This window comes from Phoenix dactylifera, chromosome 7, assembly GCF_051530095.1.
Source record: "Phoenix dactylifera cultivar Ajwa chromosome 7, Ajwa_hap1_PhDact_Kaust_v1.1, whole genome shotgun sequence".
Lineage (NCBI taxonomy): Eukaryota > Viridiplantae > Streptophyta > Magnoliopsida > Arecales > Arecaceae > Phoenix > Phoenix dactylifera.
The window spans coordinates 20,705,945-20,726,656 of NC_143196.1; the positions used below are offsets into that span (position 1 = coordinate 20,705,945).

At 41.2% G+C, this 20,712-nt stretch overlaps 1 protein-coding gene across 1 annotated transcript; it reads left to right on the forward strand.

Annotated features, from left to right (window-relative positions):
* The first annotated feature begins 3,871 nt into the window (after positions 1-3,871).
* LOC120105740 (zinc finger BED domain-containing protein RICESLEEPER 2-like) lies at positions 3,872-9,040 on the forward strand. The gene is made up of 6 exons (XM_039118462.3): positions 3,872-6,798; positions 6,890-7,139; positions 7,238-7,320; positions 7,409-8,073; positions 8,369-8,491; positions 8,602-9,040. The coding sequence occupies exons 1-3, from the start codon at positions 5,074-5,076 to the stop codon at positions 7,309-7,311; spliced, it is 2,049 nt and encodes a 682-aa protein (XP_038974390.3). The 5' UTR covers positions 3,872-5,073; the 3' UTR covers positions 7,312-7,320; positions 7,409-8,073; positions 8,369-8,491; positions 8,602-9,040.
* The last annotated feature ends 11,672 nt before the right edge of the window (positions 9,041-20,712 follow it).

The following is a 20,712-nucleotide window of genomic DNA, read 5'->3' on the forward strand; positions in this document are numbered from 1 at the left end:
ATAAAGGGAAGACTTTGATCAGAGCGGGGGCATTCCTTCTTCCCCCACCGGGGGCTGATCCCATCTCTCCTCAGAGACCAAGTTCCCCACCGGGAGAAGAAGCAGCTTGGCTCTTCTCAGGGAGTTACCACGAGAATAAAAAAACAGAGGAGGGAGAGAGGTTTGGCTATTTTGGGAATATTTCAAAGGAGAAAGAGAAGGAAGGAAGGAATGGGAGCCCGCTGCTGTGCTGCTGCTGCCGTCCACCACTCCATGAAAGGCTGATCTTCTCTCTAGGGCCGGATGCAGCCCTAACAAAGGGACACGGGTTTTATATTTGATTTTATATTCTTGGGGTTGTATGAACTTATTGTTTTTAATTGATATATTCTTTTGAATCATATTTAATTTCTGTGATTTTAAGTATGATGTTCGTACAACTGTTCTTCATGATCACTAGGTAAATATAAGATAGTCCATGCTTAGGGAAGATGCGATGTGCTGCCACCTTAGATTAGGGTAGACATTTCATGCCAACTGAAGATGGATTATGCCCAAATTACTTTTGTGAAATTTTATTCAAATGCTTATTAGGCTTGTAGCCAATTTGCATGTTTATCCAAGAATAAATTAAAAATTAATTAATCCTTGTTTTGATGTTAGTTGTGAATTCCATGCCCTAGGTTCTCTCAAACTGATATCATTTTAATTGCATTTCCTTTTATTAAATTGCTTAGTTTAATAGTCTTCACAAATTCATCCTTTTAAATATTTTTATTTTTAAGAAAAACAACTATACCCCAATCCCTGTGGATCGATACCCGTAATCACTATCCTACTAGATACGTGCTATTGCGTGGTCTTTAAAATTGACTATCAAGAGCCGACAAAGGGTAGAATGAAGGAAGGATAGGGCCAACAAGGTAGTAACATTTGACAGCTCGGATTGATCGGATCCGGATAGTCTAACTAGTCAAATCATGAAACAAGAGTTAGGATACAATATAGATAGCTCAATAAAGATTGATGATGGTGATGGTGATGATGAAATTCAACAGTGCTCGGCAAGTGCCATGGTAGGGACCAGCATGCTGCATAGCTACTTGGGGCGATCACAATGATGTTTGTTCAAGAACCACTATGGGGTTGACCAAAAAGCATGGAGAGGAACAAAGAAGAGAGAAGAATTCTCTACTAGGTCCACTTAGAAGCATATAGAGAGAAAAAGAAAGAAGAGAGAGAAGAAAAGAGAGGAAACTCTCTCCTTTCTAAAAATAGGGGAGGCTAGTGATTGATCGGAATGGATGTAGCCTCGGGGTTGGCAGCGGCGGCGGCGGCAGCCCATTGTCTGGCCTCTGGCAAAGATCATAGCGACGACAACGGCCATGATGGCGGGTGGTAGAGAAAAAGAAGAGGAAAGTCGACGCTAGGTTGTCCCAAAATAGGGAGAATTGGTATTCCATCTCACCGGCTAGCGACTGAGGCTTGGCTATGGTAGTAGAACTTGCTAGAAGCTTGACCAAAGCTCTAGCAAGGACCTCAGCCTCAAATCACGGTGAAGAAGATAGAGAAAAAAATAGAACAAGGGAGACGAAAATAGAGCATTGGGTCTTCATCCGAATCCAGCGACCCGCCGGCGAAAATTGAATCGATGAAGTCATTGATGATGGCCGAGGAATTCTAGAATAATTACAGGAGAGAGGCGGGGTTGATTACCTTGCACCGATGAGGCAAATCGATGGTGGTTTGTTAAGAAATCTCGATGGAAATCCTGAGAACTTCATTCTTATCACTGGTGATTGATCGAGAATTAGAAGTGGGATCATGAGAGGAAGGAGAGTAGGGGGTTTTATAGATCGATTTCCAAGGTCTCACTGAAGTCCGAAAGTAGTGAAACTCCTCTTCCATCGGGTTCGAGAAGAAGAGATGAACTCCCACCGGGAGTCCTCCTCTCCCACCTCATCTTTTTTGTTTGTTTCATTTGGGCCTATTTCACTGATGGGTTGGGCCTTATAACACGTGCATCAACAATCTTTTATTTGCTCTTAAATAGCTTTGTTTTTGTTATTTCATTGATTGTATCATCACATTTTATGTTGTAACAAGTTTCAAAGAGTTTTGAACTTATGGAAAAGGTCCATCCAATTCTTGAATCGAATTATAAGTTGTAATCAAGCCTTAGAAAGATCTTGATTTGGACAGTTTTTGGTTGATTTCCATAGAAAATCAACTAGGTTTGATTGTGAGCCTGAGTAAAACAATCGCATTGGAATTTTGGAATGAATTATAGTGAAATTTCTAAGAAAAGTGCCTTGGGGAATAGATATAGGTGCTGAGTTTGGCACCGAACTACTATAAAAACTTTATGTTTATTGTGTTGTGTATTTTTCCATATTGCATTCAACTTCTTATGTTTACTTCTGCATATACATATTATAATTCACCTTACAAACATTTTATATGTTGGTTTTTCAATTGTACATAATTGTAAAATTTTAAAAATCCAATTCAGCCCTCCCTGTTTTGGATTGCATCACTCGGCAACACACTGTAAAACAGAATACCGCCAACCTACATTGTTAGCTCCAGAAGTGACTTGTAGTCTCAAAGATTCCCATTGTTGACAAAATACATGATCGATCATGAAGTCCTTGGAGTCTTAGTGATACTACAAAGTCAATGAAGAACCTAAATCTGCATGTTTTCTAATCAAGTAAGAGATTTTCCAGATTGATGGAAATTAGTGAAGTTGGAAAAGGTGGGAAGGACAGGAAAATCCGAACTCGTAGAAAGTTGTCCGCAAGCTTTAAACTCGTAAGTGCATCAATTTGTGTTAGTAGACTTCTGATATAGTTTCGAAAATTTTGTTAGGGAATCAGTGGCCTAATTTGACATAAGCGTGAGAAATAACAGTTAAATTAGGATGTTGACAAGTGATATCAAGCACCATAATATGACTGTGGAGACATCTATAAGATCTTTCTGCTGCCAGTTCCACTATAAAATATTTCCAACTCTTTCTGAAAACTATAGTTTAGAAAAGCTTTGTAAAGGATGACTTAGATGACACCACGAGAAACAGGATCAGGTAGTACATTCAGGAGTTTCTGGCTGTTCTTATCAGCATCCATGTCATAATTTTTGCATGTTAAATGTTATGATGGATCCCAATAAGATAGATGCTTTAAGGATGGTAATCCGGATATCTCAACAATGTAAAGAAATTCATCACCATAGCGGACAAAGCTGTCATGGCTCAAGAATCAAGCTATAGAGAAGGGAATCAAGCCGATTCGGGCTTCAGAACCGAAGGCTAGAATTGCATATGGGTTGGGCCAGGCCAGGCTGAAGGTCAGGCTCAAACCAACCAAAATTGAGGGGAACAGGATGCTTCTGAGTCACATATCAAATCCAGACATTATTTCTTGCTCTGTAGAAATCAATTCTGCAACCATCCAATACATATGTAAGAAACCTGGAAACATTTTGAGTGATGTTCATCATGTGGTGAACATTTTTTAGCACATCAAAATAAGGGCTAAATCTTTCTCTTTTCCTCGTCCTATGTAGAGTGTCTTAACCTCTGCAGTCATCAAATCTATAGACATATTAACACTAGCTCACATCAATTTATTGAAATAATTGTAGGCAAGGTTCGCCGTATCGGTACCGAACCCTATACCAGCGTCATACTAGTATAGTTAAGGCTGCAAATGGGTCGGGTCGACCCGGGACCCGACCCGCTTTAGACCCGACCCGACCCGAATTTTAGGACCCGCGGGACCGGGTCGAGTCCTAAATTTCGACCCGATCTATTTTTCGGGTCGGGTCGGGTCCACCCAATCTTGATCTGGGACCCGACCCGACCCGTTACTATATAAAGCTAAATCCTGCCTTCTCGCCTTCGGCCTTCCTCTCTTTTAGTCTTTTTCGATCCCGTATTTCCGTGCGGCCGTGCCCTAGATCTCGATCGCCTTCCGGCCTTCCTCTCCTTTTCGATCCTGTGCGGCCGTGCCCAGCAGCCCAGGTGCCCTGGATCTTGAGCACCTTCCTCTCTTTTTCGATCCCGTGCGATCGTGCCTAGGTGCCCCGTGCCCTAGATCTTGAGCTGCGGCGGCGGAGAAGAGTAGACCGCTTACGTGTGGCCGTGCCCGACTTCTGGCACTCCAGTCCGCGGATCTCCCTCTCTGCCTCTCCCCATTCTTCAGCGTCCCAAGGACCTTGCTGTACGCCTGTACCAGGTGCTGGTCGCCTTTGTCTGGGCCTCTTTACTCTCTATATTTTTCATCCTGATATCTTGCAAATCGATCCCAGAATATTTTGCTAATGCTATTCTTGTTCTATTATGATAATGGATAAGTAGATCTTGAGCTGCGGCGGCGGAGAAGAGAAGACAGCTTCTATGCCCGATGCGGCGGTGCCCTAGATCTCCCGACTTCTGGCTCCCCATTCCGCGGATCTCCCTCTCCCCATTCTTCGTCGTCCCAAGATATGTCCCTCCTCTGTATTTTTTTTAGCATAGGCAGAGAGGAGGTTCCGGCGAGGGGGGCTTGTCTTGTAACAGGGCAACGAGGCTGGACTTGATGTTGGGACTTGGGACCGAACTAGTGCAGCAGCGCTGAATATAGGATTATCTCAAGGAAACAGTACGAGTATCTTTGAGGGAAGATAATGATTTATTGATTTAATTGAAAGAATCAGGGTGACTGTTACTGCATGGGCTGGCCGAATATCATTTTGGTTCTCACCTGGTCTTCATTTTTATGTGCACTATATTTTAAGTTTCTTAGTGCTTTAGTAATCATATTTACCTCCATTTTATAACTATTTAAAAGATGCTTTAGTTATATGAAGTACGCTTTAGTTATATGAAGTCTGTAGTGTCACTTTGTCAGTAATTTTGAACAGTTAACTACATGACATGGCGTTTACTTCAGCTTTCAGGAATACTGAAATGTTGTTCCTAGCTTAAATTTTGTAGATAAACTGATCATGATTTTTTTATGCGTGCAATAACATGATAGACATTATAAAGCTTAGATTATATGCATCTATAAAGTTGCATTTTATGCTCATACATTTTTATTGATTTCTATGCAAAATAGGTTAATGTCTACGATGGATAGCAATGAAAATATGGTTGAAGTTTCAAGTGTACTTCGTTATGGTAGTTCTCAAGCTATAGAGCCTTCTAATACAGATAGCTCTAAAACGAACAAAAGAAAGAGATCGGAGATATGGAATCACTATTGTGAGGTACAAAACCAAAAAGACAAGGCTAAATGCAATTATTGTCATTTTATTTTTTCAACTGATCCAAAAAATGGGACAAGTCATCTTCACAAGCATACAAATATTTGTAAGACAAAAAAATTTCATGATAAGAAACAGAAAATATTAATAGGCACTGTGACTTCGAAAGATGGTGTTCCGTTGAACGAATTAGTTCCCTATTCATTTGATCAGGAAAGAAGTCGTGAGGACCTTGCAAGGATGGTAATTCTACAAGAGATGCCATTTACAACAATTGAACATCCAGCCTTTCAGATGTTTATTAGGAACCTTAGACCAGAATTTCATATTGTTTCAAGGACAACATTGTCTTCTGATTGCTTTAAAACTTATGAAAAGGAAAAACGAAGACTTGAAGATTTGTTCAAGACGAACTGTGGAAGAATCAGCTTAACATCGGATATGTGGACATCAAATCAAACATTGGGATATATGTGTCTCACTGCACATTACATCACTAATGATTGGAAACTGAAAAAGCATATTATCAATTTTAAGTTGGTTCCTTCACCACACACAGGCTTAGTCATTAGTGATGCTATAGCTAACTGTATTTTATCTTGGAATATTGAGAAAAGGTTGGGTTCAATCACTCTTGATAATTTGTCAGCAAATACAGTTGTAGCAACAGAACTTCAAAAACAATTTAGAAAAGATTTACTTTTGGATGGTAAATTCTTTCATGTGCGTTGCGGTGCACATATTCTTAATTTGATTGTGAAGGATGGGTTGAAGGTAGTGGAGGGTGCTATTCATAGGATCCGTGAGGCTGTTAAATATATAAAATCATCTCAAGGAAGGTTGGAATTGTTTATGGGAATTGTGAAACAGTTCAAGATGAATGGTAAGAAAAGGATATGCATAGATGTACCTACTCGTTGGAATTCTACATATCTCATGTTAAATGATGCTATAGAATTTAAGGATGTATTTATGCGACTTGTGGCCCGGGATCCTAATTTTGATAATGCGCCAACTGATCAGGAAGATTGGTCTCAAGGCATTATTATTTGTAACTTAAAGGTTTTTCATCTTATAACTGAAGTTTTTTCACAAACAAAAAATCCAACTGCAAATTTGTATTTCTATGAAATTTGGAGAATCAATATGCTCTTGATTGAAGAATCTAGGAGTTCAAATGTAGTTGTGATGATGATGGCTTTAAAGATGCAAGAAAAATTTGACAAATATTGGAAGGAATGCTCTCACATTCTTGCTGTAGGGGTTGTTCTTGATCCAAGACATAAGATGAATCTTATTATTTATTGCTTTCAGACAATCCATGGTAATGGTGATCGTGCTTCATTTGAGATCAACAAAGTGCGTGAAGTTCTTCAAACTTTTTATGATAATTATGCAATTTTATATGGCACAAATGTCTCTCTTGTTCAAGTGGATGAGAGGGTGTCTACATCCCAAGGTGGAAGAGATGAGAATCATTTTATGCATGGCTATAAAGAATTCATCCACGGAGTACAAGTTACCCAACCATCGAAGTCAGAATTAGAGACCTATTTGGAAGAGAAGGTATTTTACGATCTCTAATTTGGATTCTTACATTAAATTATTAGTCAATAATTCTAATAAAAATGACTTGCTATTTAATTTTTTGGAGCAGGTTCATCCATTAGAAGATCAAAATTGTGACATTCTACAGTATTGGAAATTCAATGAATCAAAATATCCAATATTGTCTAGGATGGTACGTGATATCTTAGCAATTTCTGTTTCTACCGTTGCATCTGAGTCTGCCTTCAGCACTGCTGGCAGGGTTTTGGATAATTTTCGTAGCAGTCTATCTCTGAATACGGTTGAGGTATTGATATGCGCACAAGATTGGCTTCGAGATAGCTTGCCTCATCTTGCAGGTTCAATTTCTACAACATTCATAAATTTTATCATGTACCAGCTGTACTAGTGCTTAGAAACTTTGAGATTTTTAATTTCGTATTTTTTTCATTTGTAGATATTCCACCTCCTCATACAAAATACAAGGTTGAAGATTACGAAACTGTTGTTGATATTAATACCGATGATTAGCTTATGCTGGTAAGTAGTAACAATCATCTTCATTATTATATTGACATTTGAATTCTCTAATTTGCATCATCTCATGTTGCTTCTTTGAGTTATGCAGGATGGTGGTAATCTATCTTAATTGATGTTCTTGATTGTTTCTGCCGTGCGGGTGATCCTTTAGCTGTGGTCGAATGGATGAAGAAAATTGTGGTTCATTATACATGTTCTTAGTTATGTAATTCTAAAATTCACTGAATATGATGCTGATGCTGTGATGCATCCTTTTTGGATTGTCATATGGGGTTGAATTTTGCTTTGAAAAATTCTGTGAAAAATTGGTTCAACTTTTGAGCTTCATCCTTCTACATGAATATCTTCTGCTTTCCCTTTTTGTACTATGTCAGCTCTTCGTCAGCTCTTTTAAATATTGTTTCTTTTTGAGTACTCTCCTTCTTTCCAGGTTTTGGATCCCTTGGTCTAATGATATCAGTACTGGTATGTTGGAATCTGGTATTCATATTCTAAAGCAAATCTGGTTTCTTGTCTGTGGAAATTATTTGTCTTTATATTTCTGCATTGAACTTTGGTTTTATTAGAAATTTAGAATCCATTCATGGTAGGAATAGCATGCCTGGTAGTTTTAGAATATGAATTGGCAAGATAGCGTTGCACATGGCACAGTAAGTCAGTAACCCGTCATTACAGGGTTTGCCAAAAAGGAGGTGAAACCAGTATAAATAGCATTGCTTCAATCTTTGCTTGGTCACGAGGGCTTGCACACAGGTATCTTCGGCTTTCTTTTGGATTATTGTAGTGGTTCTAACTGCAAGCACTAACTGGAAATATTTCTTTTTATTTGTTTTTCCTAATATGTATTTCAAGAATTTGTTTATTTGTTTTCACAATTTGTATTTCAAGAATTTGTAAGGTCTTCATGTTTCTTTTGTCTGTTCTAGAGAAACACGATCTGTATATCCATAACCATGTTCTACTTCATTAGCACTGTGGTCGCCTAGGTTTCAGCCCCTACATTATTTAGATGAAAATTCTGAATCCCAAAATTTTTGTTTTTCAACAGAGCAAAGCTAGATGACAATGCTAGACTACTTGATTTTACCGAGAAACTGGAAGCTGCTTGCATTGGAACTGTGGAGTCTGGAAAGATGACTAAAGATCTTGCTCTCCTCAATCATGGACCAAAGTACCATCTGACTCTCATGTCACTATTATTGTTTCTAAAATTGTAGCTTTCGTTTGTTATAAACCATCAAACAACAGATGATTTTATGCGAGCCTTTTCATCTCTTCCAGGGTGACTCGAGACCAGTGGTTGAACACTGAGGAGTTCATTGATGCAGTGGCAGAGGAGCTGAGAGCAAGACTTCTGGGCAAATGAAACAACAGATGATTTTATGCGAGCCTTTTTGTCTCTTCCAGGGTGACTCGAGACCAGTGGTTGAACACTGAGGAGTTCATTGATGCAGTGGCAGAGGAGCTGAGAGCATGACTCCTGGGCAAATGAAATTTGTAAATTCTACTAAAGAAATTTGTAAATCATTTGTAAATGAACACTGAGGAGTTGCTTCTGATGTCTGTTTGAGTGTGCCTTGGATTTTTGTCACTTTTGCATGCTATTTTTTCATTTATCACCAAAATGATTGTTGCTTCTGATGTCATTTTGAGTGTGCCTTCATGCTACCCCCATCTAATGTTTGCTTTTTTCTGCTGCTCCGTATTGGTTGCATGTGTGAATAGGCTCGGCTTGCAAAAAACAATTGTTTAACTTTGCTTGCTCTGGGGTTAAAACTTGTTCATCTCATGGACCCGACCGGACCCGAACCCAGGCCCGATCGGACCCGGATCCGACCCGACCCAAATGACCCGAATGTTAGATGTATGCCCTAGAAGCCAATCTGGCTGACACATTGTTAATTCTAGGGACATAATTTTGTACTTGACTATTTATTATTGAATAAATAGAAGGCATCTTTTCATTCATATTATTTATGTGTCTATGAATCGTCCAAGAAATTAATAAGATAATGATGCATATTCTCAAGAGTTGAGAATTTGAGCCATGTGTCATTGGTGATTAATTTCTAAATGCTCCTGATCAATGGATCATCACGAGGACGGTGATCGATCCGATCAGTGCACAGATCACTTTCCTTCTGGATGGACGAGACTTGAGTCCACAGTGTAGGGACACTGAAGTGATAGTGCAGGTGCTTGTTAGAGAACAAGGGTACTGAGCGTGACCAAGACAAGAAGTCACTTGGATGTCTATCCACTCGTCAGTGACTTGCTTGATGTTGCAGTAGTGTGACTGGTCCTTTGACCTGCGGTGCTTCGGCTACTCACAGGGAGGTTATTGTAGTTTGACTGCACACATACATGGTCCCTAGCCATATGGGTCCATGCAGTGTAGATTGGCTACAGTAAGTTCACTGTAGGAGTAGGGTATGCACCTATAAGGAATCTATCGACCTTGATAGATAAGGAGAGATCCTATGTGATTTATAAGACTAAGTTCGTAAGACCTCGGCCGGGGCAGTATGCACAGTGGAGAAAGAGTTTTCCACTCTCGAACTTAAGTCGAATAAATCTTCACATATGACAGACAATGGGGTTTGACGAGTTGTCCATGACCTCCGTCCTGTAGGGATCCACGATAGTAAGACTGTATCACATATTAACTGCACCTAGAGGTTCACCATTCTATTCTGCTGGGTAGCCACTACATGCTGCTAGGTGTCACTGGTGGATGGTGGGACTCATAGGGATTATCTTGATGATCGATAAACCCTAATGAGTTGAGTTGGAATCGTTCCAACCCATTGAAAGGAGTCTTCAATGATATTGTGATAGAGATCACAATATATCTCACTACCAGTCAGAGTAGAACCTATGGGGTCACACACACTAGAAGTATTGACCGATCTGATGGTTGAATAGTGATTGGGAATCACAAGTAATCAATTCGATTGATATTCAGTTGAAGAAGGAACAAAGGAAATTAATTAATTGGACTTGAAACAAGAGTCCTACTTCGAGTAGGATTCCTAGAGTCCTAATTGGATTAGGACTGGGAATCCTAGTTGGAGTAGGACTGGGATTCCTACTTGGATTAGGATTCCCACAATCCTACTTAGAATAGGATTTTGAATTCAATGTGAATTCCTACTTAGAATAGGATTCCTAGAAGTCCCAATTGGATTAGGACTTCGGATTCAAATTGAGTCCTGATTGGATTAGGACTAAAATTAAATACATCCTAATATGGATTAGGGTTTCTTAAGTCACAATTAATTATTAATCTAATGAATCAATAAGACTCCTAATTGGATTAGGATTGAAGAGTTCAATTGAGTCAAAATTGATTCAAGTACTAATTGGATTAGGACTTACCTAGATTGGATCCATTGGTTCACCCTTGGGCTAAGCCTAATAGGATTAGGGCTTGACCACATTAGGGCAATGCAAACCCTAATGTGGACTAGGGTTTACCAAGAGGGAGGGGCGCAAGCCCCTCCCCCTTGATCACTTGGTACGGCACAAGAGAAGGGGCCGGCGCCCCCTCTTTGGAAAGTCATCTAGGGCTCCTACTTTGGAGCAGCCCTTGATGGCTATAAAAGGGCATATGAGGCCGGCGCCCTAAAAGCATTGCTTCCTCTCCCTTTTGTGCCGTGGCCACCCTCTCCCCTCTCCTTGTTTCAGCCGCAAGCAAGGGAAGAAGAACTCCAAGTGTTGGCGGTCTCCTCCCCTTCCCTTGCTTCATCCAACGCAAGGAAGAAAAGAAGGCTGCGTGGGGATTCTTCTTCATCCTCTTCTTCATCCTTCTTCTTCCTCCTCTCAAGCATATTCAAGAGTTGAAAGAAAGAGAGGAGATCAGCCATCAAAAGAAGTCTTTGCAAAGGAGCTAGCACCCCAGGAAGACAAGAGATCTTTGATCAGGTCCTCTGCTTCGTGTGGATACCCGTAGAGGCCGGACGTTTGAACGGCTTCAAACGAACCCTCAAGCTAAAACCACGAGCTTCAGTTTGCGGTGATCATCTACCCGCACAAGGTGAAGATTTGATCTTCCTAAAGGTTTTAAAAGTATTAATCCTTATCTTAACTACGAACGATCTAGAAACAGCGTTCATGCGATGAACGTCGATCCCGCTTATGCCGATTCCGCTGCAATCTGATTTTTGTTTTGAAATATCAGCGGCATAGGCGGGTTCCCAACAGTGGTATCAGAGCCTAGGCTTCGTAGTTTAAGGTAAGAATTAACTATAAGTACGCTTATTAGATCTGAAAATTAAATGATCATGCATGCTGAAAATTTCTGCATGCAGAATTTTTCTAGGGTGCTGATTTTTACATGCTAATTTTTATATGATAAAAGGATGATTCTAATAGCATTGTTAATGTGATTACAAAGTTTAGAATCATGATTAGCATGATCAGCAACCTATGTCATGAGATAATCAATTAATTATCAGATCTGAAAAATTATAATTGTTGCATATGGTGATGATCATAGGATTCAAACCCTTTTGGTATCAAATATAATGACCTGCGATGTGATCTGCGATGTCATGTAATTTTTCAGATGCTTGCATGCATCTTATTTGATGTTTTGAGAGGCCTGCGTACCTCCTAAAAGGAGATGTAATTTATTTTTATTTTTATTTTACATCTGGTTGTATTTCTGTGATGTGATGTACGTCAACGATCAAGTCGAAGATGATGCATGAGATGATCAGGGGTCTAAGCGGTTGATGGCGATTGGATCAAGAGTTGGTCAAGGATCGAGTCAAGGAGGCTTGGAACCTATTCAAGAGTTGAAGACCAGTTGATCGATTGACGTGCATGTGCTTGTAATACGACCTAACTAGAATCCATGATCATCACCAATTTAAAGTTTAGCTTTAATTATTGCTGCGATTATAAATGCCTGCAATGCGCCGTTTGCATGTGATGTGAATGAGAGTCGGGTAGATAGGTTTACATGTGATGTAGCAAACCCAATTGAGACCTAAATCAAAAATCTCCTCAATCAAGTCGAGAGTGAACCGACATGAGCAAGTCATATTAGATTAGTTGATCTAATTGATGTCTAGGAAAGCATGAAAGGTGGTTACTTAATTAGGACCTTACTCTCTGAGTAAGGGGAGCCTCCCACCTGCTTATCTGGCCAATTGTTCGATTACCTCTTATGAAGAGCTCAAGTTGCAAACACTAAGACCTGATTAACCAATATTAAGTCAATAGGTCTTCCACTGTAGTAGAGCTGCTAAGGTCTTTCTGATGTTGATTTGTCTCGGCTGGACACAGTGGGCAAGTTGCATCGGGGGGCTGGACCTCTCTATAGACATGAGATGTTGTAGGGTAAAGATGGGGTTGGGCACCAATAACTGTTAGGTGAGGACCCAATGACGACTTTATTCCTACGGTTATACGGTAGGTCTGACTTAACTAAGAAATGGGACCAATAACTGTTAGGTGAGGTCTTCATGGCTTAGAGACCGAGTTGCACTGCAACATGCTTGAGTAGCATTGTACAAGAGTTGTACACTCATCCATCTATGTGTCACCAATAACTGTTAGGTGAGGTGCCATGTAGATCGGTGGGACCGCAGTACCCGCTAGAAACCCTAGTCGTGTAGGATTTCCGTTTTCCTACCAGGGAAGTGTGAGGAATTCGAGAAAATAGTGGGAGTTACATTTGTTCTAAAAGACCTTAGAATAGATTAGGATCAAGTACAAAAGTCTAACTAGAATCTTTACTCTCTGCAGATACACTGTCAGCTTCAAACACTTTGACCCGTATTCTTGAGACCAACCGATTGACCGAAACCAATTACAAGGACTGGCTTAGAAACCTCAAAATTGTTTTGGACTGTGAGAAAATAGGCTACATACTCGATTCAGATATCTTCACACTACCAGCACGTCCTACTGATGTTCAGCGACAGATGCATCAAAAATGGCTGGATGATGACATTAGAGTCAAGTGCTATATGATGGCATCCATGTCTAATGAACTCCAATGCCAGCATGAGAATCTCAAGACTGCTAGGGACATACTAGCACACCTGCAAGAGTTGTATGGTGAGCAGAGTCGCACAGCTCGTTTTAAAGTGTCCAAGAGGCTCTTCAAGACAAAGATGCGCGAAGGGCAGTCCGTCCATGATCACGGTCTGACTATGATCAAGGACCTTGAGGAGCTTGAGAAGCTCGGGATGAACATGCACAAGGAATTGCAAGTTGATCTGATCCTTCAATCCCTTCCTGATTCATTTGGTCAGTTTATAGTAAACTACCACATGAATAAGATTGAATGCACTAAGACTGAACTGATCAATATGTTGGTAACTGCTGAGGGAGCCTTGAAAAGTTCAAGGGGCAATGTCCTTGCTGCTGAGTTGACTTCTGGTTCCAAGAGAAAGTCTATTTGGAAGAAAAAGAAGCCTGCTAAGAAGCAGAAGAAAGACAAAAAGCCGAAGAAGGAAGTTCAAAAGAAAAAAGCTAATGACAAAGGAAAATGTTTCCACTGCAATATCGATGGCCACTGGAAGAGAAACTGTCCTTCATACCTCGAGAGCCTGAAGAACAAGAAAGGTGACACACCTTCAGAAGGTATAGACTTGCTCATAATTGAAACTAATCTAACGGTTTCTTCTACTTCTAGTTGGGTTATAGATTCTGGTTCTAGTGCTCATCTATGCACTACCATGCAGGGTCTAAAGAAAAGTAGAAGGCTGGCGGAAGGTGCGGTAACCCTTCGGGTTGGCAACGGGGCAAAAGTTGCTGCTGTAGCTGTGGGCACCTACCATCTGCGACTACTGTCTGGTTTTAGTTTATTACTTAGAGACTGTTATTATGTACCTGTTGCTAGCAGAAATTTGATTTCTGTTTCATGTCTAGCACAGGAAGGTCATGTTTTTACATTTGACAAAGACTGTTGTTCTATTTATTTAAGAAATAAAATAGTCGCACGTGGTTTTATGATTGACAGTCTCTATCATTTACATATGGATGTATCTGTGAATGTTACCGAGTAAAAAGTGAGTGCCAAAGGGTCCAAGAGATCCAGAGATGAGATAAACCAAAGATATTTGTGGCACCTCAGACTTGGCCATATTGGAGAAGATAGGATGAACAAAATGGATAAAGATGGGCTTCTCGGCTCATTGACTTCCGAGTCATATCCAGTTTGCGAGTCCTGTCTTCAAGAAAAATTGGCTAAATTGCCCTTTGTAGGACATGGGGAGAGGACCACTGAAATACTTATCCTAGTACATACAGATGTATGTGGCCCATTTGATGTGCTAGCCAGGGGACGTTATTCGTACTTCATTATCTTTACCGATGATTATTCACGGTATGGGTATGTGTATCTTATGAGACACAAGTCTGAATCTTTTGAAAAGTTCAAAGAGTTCAAGAATGAAGTAGAAAAACAAACTGGAAAACCTCTTAAGGCTCTTCGATCAGATCGAGGAGGAGAATACCTTAGTGGGGAATTCCGGGACTATCTCAAGAAAAATGGCATAGTCTCACAGTGGACACCTCCGGGTACACCTCAACTCAACGGGATGTCAGAAAGGAGGAATCGGACCCTATTAGATATGGTCAGGTCCATGATGAGCTTCACTGATTTACCTATGTTCCTTTGGGGAGATGCCTTACTCACAGCGATTTATTTATTGAATAGAGTTCCCTCTAAATCCGTTCCTACCACACCGTATGAGATATGGCATGGTAAGAAACCAAGTCTTGGTCATCTCAAGATTTGGGGATGTTCGGCCCACGTCAAGAGACTACAGGCGGACAAACTAGAGGCTAGGACCATAAGTGCTCGTTTTATAGGATATCCTAAAGAGTCATTAGGATACAATTTTTACGTCTCAGAGGATCACAATGTGTTTGTGAGCCGTCATGCCATATTCTTGGAAAATCAGTTTATCCTTGATAGAGGCAGTGGGAGGAAAATTGAGTTTGAAGAGAAAGTCTCTGAAAAGCAACGAGTCATGGATCCTATTGAACCCATTCATACAGAGCCAGTACACGATGTCCCTCGACCACCTCGTAGATCTAGTAGGGTCTCCCATCCTCCTGATAGATACTTAGGTATACTAGAAGAGGATACCGAGGAAATGTTCCTAGTGGGAGATAGGGATCACATACAGGATTCCAAAACCTACAACGAGGCGATATCTGATATCGATTCCGAGAAATGGCTGGAAGCCATGAAGTCAGAGTTAGACTCCATGCATTCCAACCAAGTCTGGACCTTAGTAGACCCACCAGAAGGTATTGTACCTATTGGATGCAAATGGATCTACAAAAGGAAAATAGGTTCGGATGGAGAGGTAGAGACCTATAAGGCAAGACTTGTGGCGAAAGGGTATAGTCAGCGCGAAGGCATTGACTATCTGGAGACCTTTTCACCTGTAGCCATGCTAAAATCCATCCGAACATTGCTTGCCATTGCAGCATTTCATGATTATGAAATCTGGCAGATGGATGTGAAAACTGCATTCCTGAATGGACATCTTGATGAAGATATCTATATGGAACAGCCTTTGGGTTTCACTTCCAGTGATGGAGATCACAAGGTCTGCAAGCTGCAAAGGTCCATCTATGGACTAAAGCAAGCATCTCGGAGTTGGAACACTCGTTTCGATGACGCAATCAAAACGTTTGATTTCGTCAAAAACGAAGAGGAACCGTGTGTTTACAAAAAGGTTAGTGGGAGCGCTGTCGTATTTCTCGTACTGTACGTGGACGACATCCTCCTAATAGGGAATGATATTCCCATGCTAACCTCGGTTAAGGTCTGGTTGTCAAAAGAATTCTCCATGAAAGACCTTGGGGAAGCATCCTATATTTTGGGAATAAAGGTCTATAGAGATAGATCTAAAAGGATGCTTGGCCTTTCACAGAAGATGTACATAGAGGAGGTGCTGAAGAGGTTCAGCATGGAAAACTCCAAGAGAGGTCTCTTACCCCTAAGGCATGGAATTCATCTCTCCAAGAAGATGTGCCCCAACATATCTGAAGAGATTCAACGCATGAGCAAGATACCCTATGCATCGGCAATAGGGAGCCTCATGTATGCCATGCTATGTACACGACCTGATATAGCCCTTGCTGTGAGTGTCACAAGCAGATATCAGTCGAATCCAGGTGAAGAACACTGGACAGCTGTAAAGAATATTCTTAAGTACTTGAGAAGAACTAAAGATTTATTCTTGGTCTTTGGAGGATCATCAGAGTTAAAGGTAGAAGGGTACACAGATTCAGACTTCATGACTGATGTCGATGATAGAAAATCAACATCTGGATATGTGTTCTTGTGCAATGGTGGTACGGTGAATTGGAAGAGTTCTAAACAACCGATCATTGCTGATTCTACTATGGAAGCTGAATACATCGCCGCCTCTGAAGCTGCTAAGGAAGGCTTCTGGTTCAAGAAATTCATTGCAGAGTTAGACGTGATGACATCAGATGCCATAACACTCTACTGCGATAATAATGGCGCCATAGCTCTTGCTAAGGAGCCAAGGTCTCATCAGAAGTTCAAGCATATAGAGCGGCGCTTCCACCTCATACGCGACTATGTTGAGAAGAAATATGTAGAAGTGCAGAGAGTAGACTCCGCGGATAACGTGGCAGACCCGTTCACTAAGCAGCTAAGTCAGCAAAAGACTGAAGCCCACCTTGAGAAGATGGGGCTTAGATATATGACTGATTGGCTTTAGTGCAAGTGGGAGATTGTTAGATGTATGCCCTAGAAGCCAATCTGGCTGACACATTGTTAATTCTAGGGACATAATTTTGTACTTGACTATTTATTATTGAATATATAGAAGGCATCTTTTCATTCATATTATTTATGTGTCTATGAATCGTCCAAGAAATTAATAAGATAGTGATGCATATTCTCAAGAGTTGAGAATTTGAGCCATGTGTCATTGGTGATTAATTTCTAAATGCTCCTGATCAATGGATCATCACGAGGACGGTGATTGATCCGATCAGTGCACAGATCACTTTCCTTCTGAATGGACGAGACTTGAGTCCACAGTGTAGGGACACTGAAGTGATAGTGCAGGTGCTTGTTAGAGAACAAGGGTATTGAGCGTGACCAAGACAAGAAGTCACTTGGATGTCTATCCACTCGTCAGTGACTTGCTTGATGTTGCAGTAGTGTGACTGGTCCTTTGACCTGCGGTGCTTCGGCTACTCACAGGGAGGTTATTGTAGTTTGACTGCACACATACATGGTCCCTAGCCATATGGGTCCATGCAGTGTAGATTGGCTACAGTAAGTTCACTGTAGGAGTAGGGTATGCACCTATAAGGAATCTATCGACCTTGATAGATAAGGAGAGATCCTATGTGATTTATAAGACTAAGTTCGTAAGACCTCGGCCGGGGCAGTATGCACAGTAGAGAAAGAGTTTTCCACTCTCGAACTTAAGTCGAATAAATCTTCACATATGACAGACGATGGGGTTTGACGAGTTGTCCATGACCTCCGTCCTGTAGGGATCCACGGTAGTAAGACTGTATCACATATTAACTGCACCTAGAGGTTCACCATTCTATTCTACTGGGTAGCCACTACATGCTGCTAGGTGTCACTGGTGGATGGTGGGACTCATAGGGATTATCTTGATGATCGATAAACCCTAATGAGTTGAGTTGGAATCGTTCCAACCCATTGAAAGGAGTCTTCAATGATATTGTGATAGAGATCACAATATATCTCACTACCAGTCAGAGTAGAACCTATGGGGTCACACACACTAGAAGTATTGACCGATCTGATGGTTGAATAGTGATTGGGAATCACAAGTAATCAATTCGATTGATATTCAGTTGAAGTAGGAACAAAGGAAATTAATTAATTGGACTTGAAACAAGAGTCCTACTTCGAGTAGGATTCCTAGAGTCCTAATTGGATTAGGACTGGAAATCCTAGTTGGAGTAGGACTGGGATTCCTACTTGGATTAGGATTCCCACAATCCTACTTAGAATAGGATTTTGAATTTAATGTGAATTCCTACTTAGAATAGGATTCCTAAAAGTCCCAATTGGATTAAGACTTCGGATTCAAATTGAGTCCTGATTGGATTAGGACTAAAATTAAATACATCCTAATATGGATTAGGATTTCTTAAGTCACAATTAATTTTTAATCTAATGAATCAATAAGACTCCTAATTGGATTAGGATTGAAGAGTTCAATTGAGTCAAAATTGATTCAAGTACTAATTGGATTAGGACTTACCTAGATTGGATCCATTGGTTCACCCTTGGGCTAAGCCTAATAGGATTAGGGCTTGACCACATTAGGGCAATGCAAACCCTAATGTGGACTAGGGTTTACCAAGAGGGAGGGGCGCAAGCCCCTCCCCCTTGATCACTTGGTACGGCACAAGAGAAGGGGCCGGCGCCCCCTCTTTGGAAAGTCATCTAGGGCTCCTACTTTGGAGGAGCCCTTGATGGCTATAAAAGGGCATATGAGGCCGGCGCCCTAAAAGCATTGCTTCCTCTCCCTTTTGTGCCGTGGCCACCCTCTCCCCTCTCCTTGTTTCAGCCGCAAGCAAGGGAAGAAGAACTCCAAGTGTTGGCGGTCTCCTCCCCTTCCCTTGCTTCATCCAACGCAAGGAAGAAAAGAAGGCTGCGTGGGGATTCTTCTTCATCCTCTTCTTCATCCTTCTTCTTCCTCCTCTCAAGCATATTCAAGAGTTGAAAGAAAGAGAGGAGATCAGCCATCAAAAGAAGTCTTTGCAAGGGAGTTAGCACCCCGGGAAGACAAGAGATCTTTGATCAGGTCCTCTGCTTCGTGTGGATACCCGTAGAGGCCGGACGTTTGAACGGCTTCAAACGAACCCTCAACCTAAAACCACGAGCTTCAGTTTGCGGTGATCATCTACCCGCACAAGGTGAAAATTTGATCTCCCTAAAGGTTTTAAAAGTATTAATCCTTATCTTAACTACGAACGATCTAGAAACAGCGTCCATGCGATGAACGTCGATCCCGCTTATGCCGATTCCGCTGCAATCTGATTTTTGTTTTGAAATATCAGCAGCATAGGCGGGTTCCCAACACCGAACGGGTCGGCATCGACCCGACCCGACCCGACCCGAATTTCAACCGGGTCGGGTCTGGGTCCAAAATTAGGACCCGAACAAAAAATCGGGTCGGGTCGGGGTCACTCAGGATCCGACCCGACTTGACCCATTTGCAGCCCTAAGTATAGTATTAGTATAGTACGGTATGCGGTACACCTGGTGTATCGAATGTCAGTACGCCACCGGTACCAAACCGGTAGTATGGTATATTCGATACCATCCGGTCTAACATACTATAATTGTAGGTCAACAAAAGTGGCTTACCAGAAGTCCAACCCACACTTGCGACCTGGTTAGCTAGGATCATTGGCTACTAACTTTGTATATGATTGCCTCGTTATAGTTGCCACGTTTATGGTTTCTATGACAACCAAATTTGCCTAAAGACTATTGATCCAACTGCGGCATTTGGGTGGACGAATTCAACTACAAACCTTCCAAGTTGCCTTCAGTGCTGCAAATGTACCCAAGACACAGACATCAATTTTATAAGATGTTCTGTAGCTCTTGCTTTTGTAACATTTTGGGAATTTTCCATCCCCATGGCAACCAATCATTGTGTAGGTGCACGTGCTCTTTCTCCAATAGATGAGTTCCTTGTCATTGATATACCACAGAGCATTCACCTCAACTCTGCTTTCAAGCCATATTTTGCTAAACAATACAAGCTTTCAAATGGAAACGCCGGGCAAGCTAGCTTTGCCTATTTAATTAGCTTAATGTGCCCCAAGTTTGTGTCTGCAAAAATGTTGTCTTATAATGATACTATCATGAGATCTCTAGCTTTCCATCCTTCTCACACAACTTTTGAGATGATGAAAGTTCAGCACTTGGACCAGATTTAGGGAATTGTAATTAAGTGTTGGCGCACATTGAAGTAATAATCTAATCATAAGGGGAGAAAAGAAAAGAGCCAACTTTCGCACCTACTGCAATGTAGCCAATCAGCGTTGGACAGACTCGAAGACCAACACCAAAAAGGTGGACCATGGTTTCTCCTTGAGGCAGCTGACTGCAAGGACCAATGTCCCCACAGGAAGAATCCCATCCCCCCAATTCCACTGTACATTTGACATCCATACAAATGCCCGTACAACATACTTCTCTCAGGGTTACTTGATTTCATGTCCTTGAATGATAGTATGACTGACCCCTACCACATCTATGTTGTCGTATGCCTGACCCCTGCCACATCTCTGTACAAAGGCTTGTCATTCCCAACATCATTGTGCGATTGCCTCTCGTCAACCGAGGTCGGCATGATGTGTCCATTGCCCAACGTC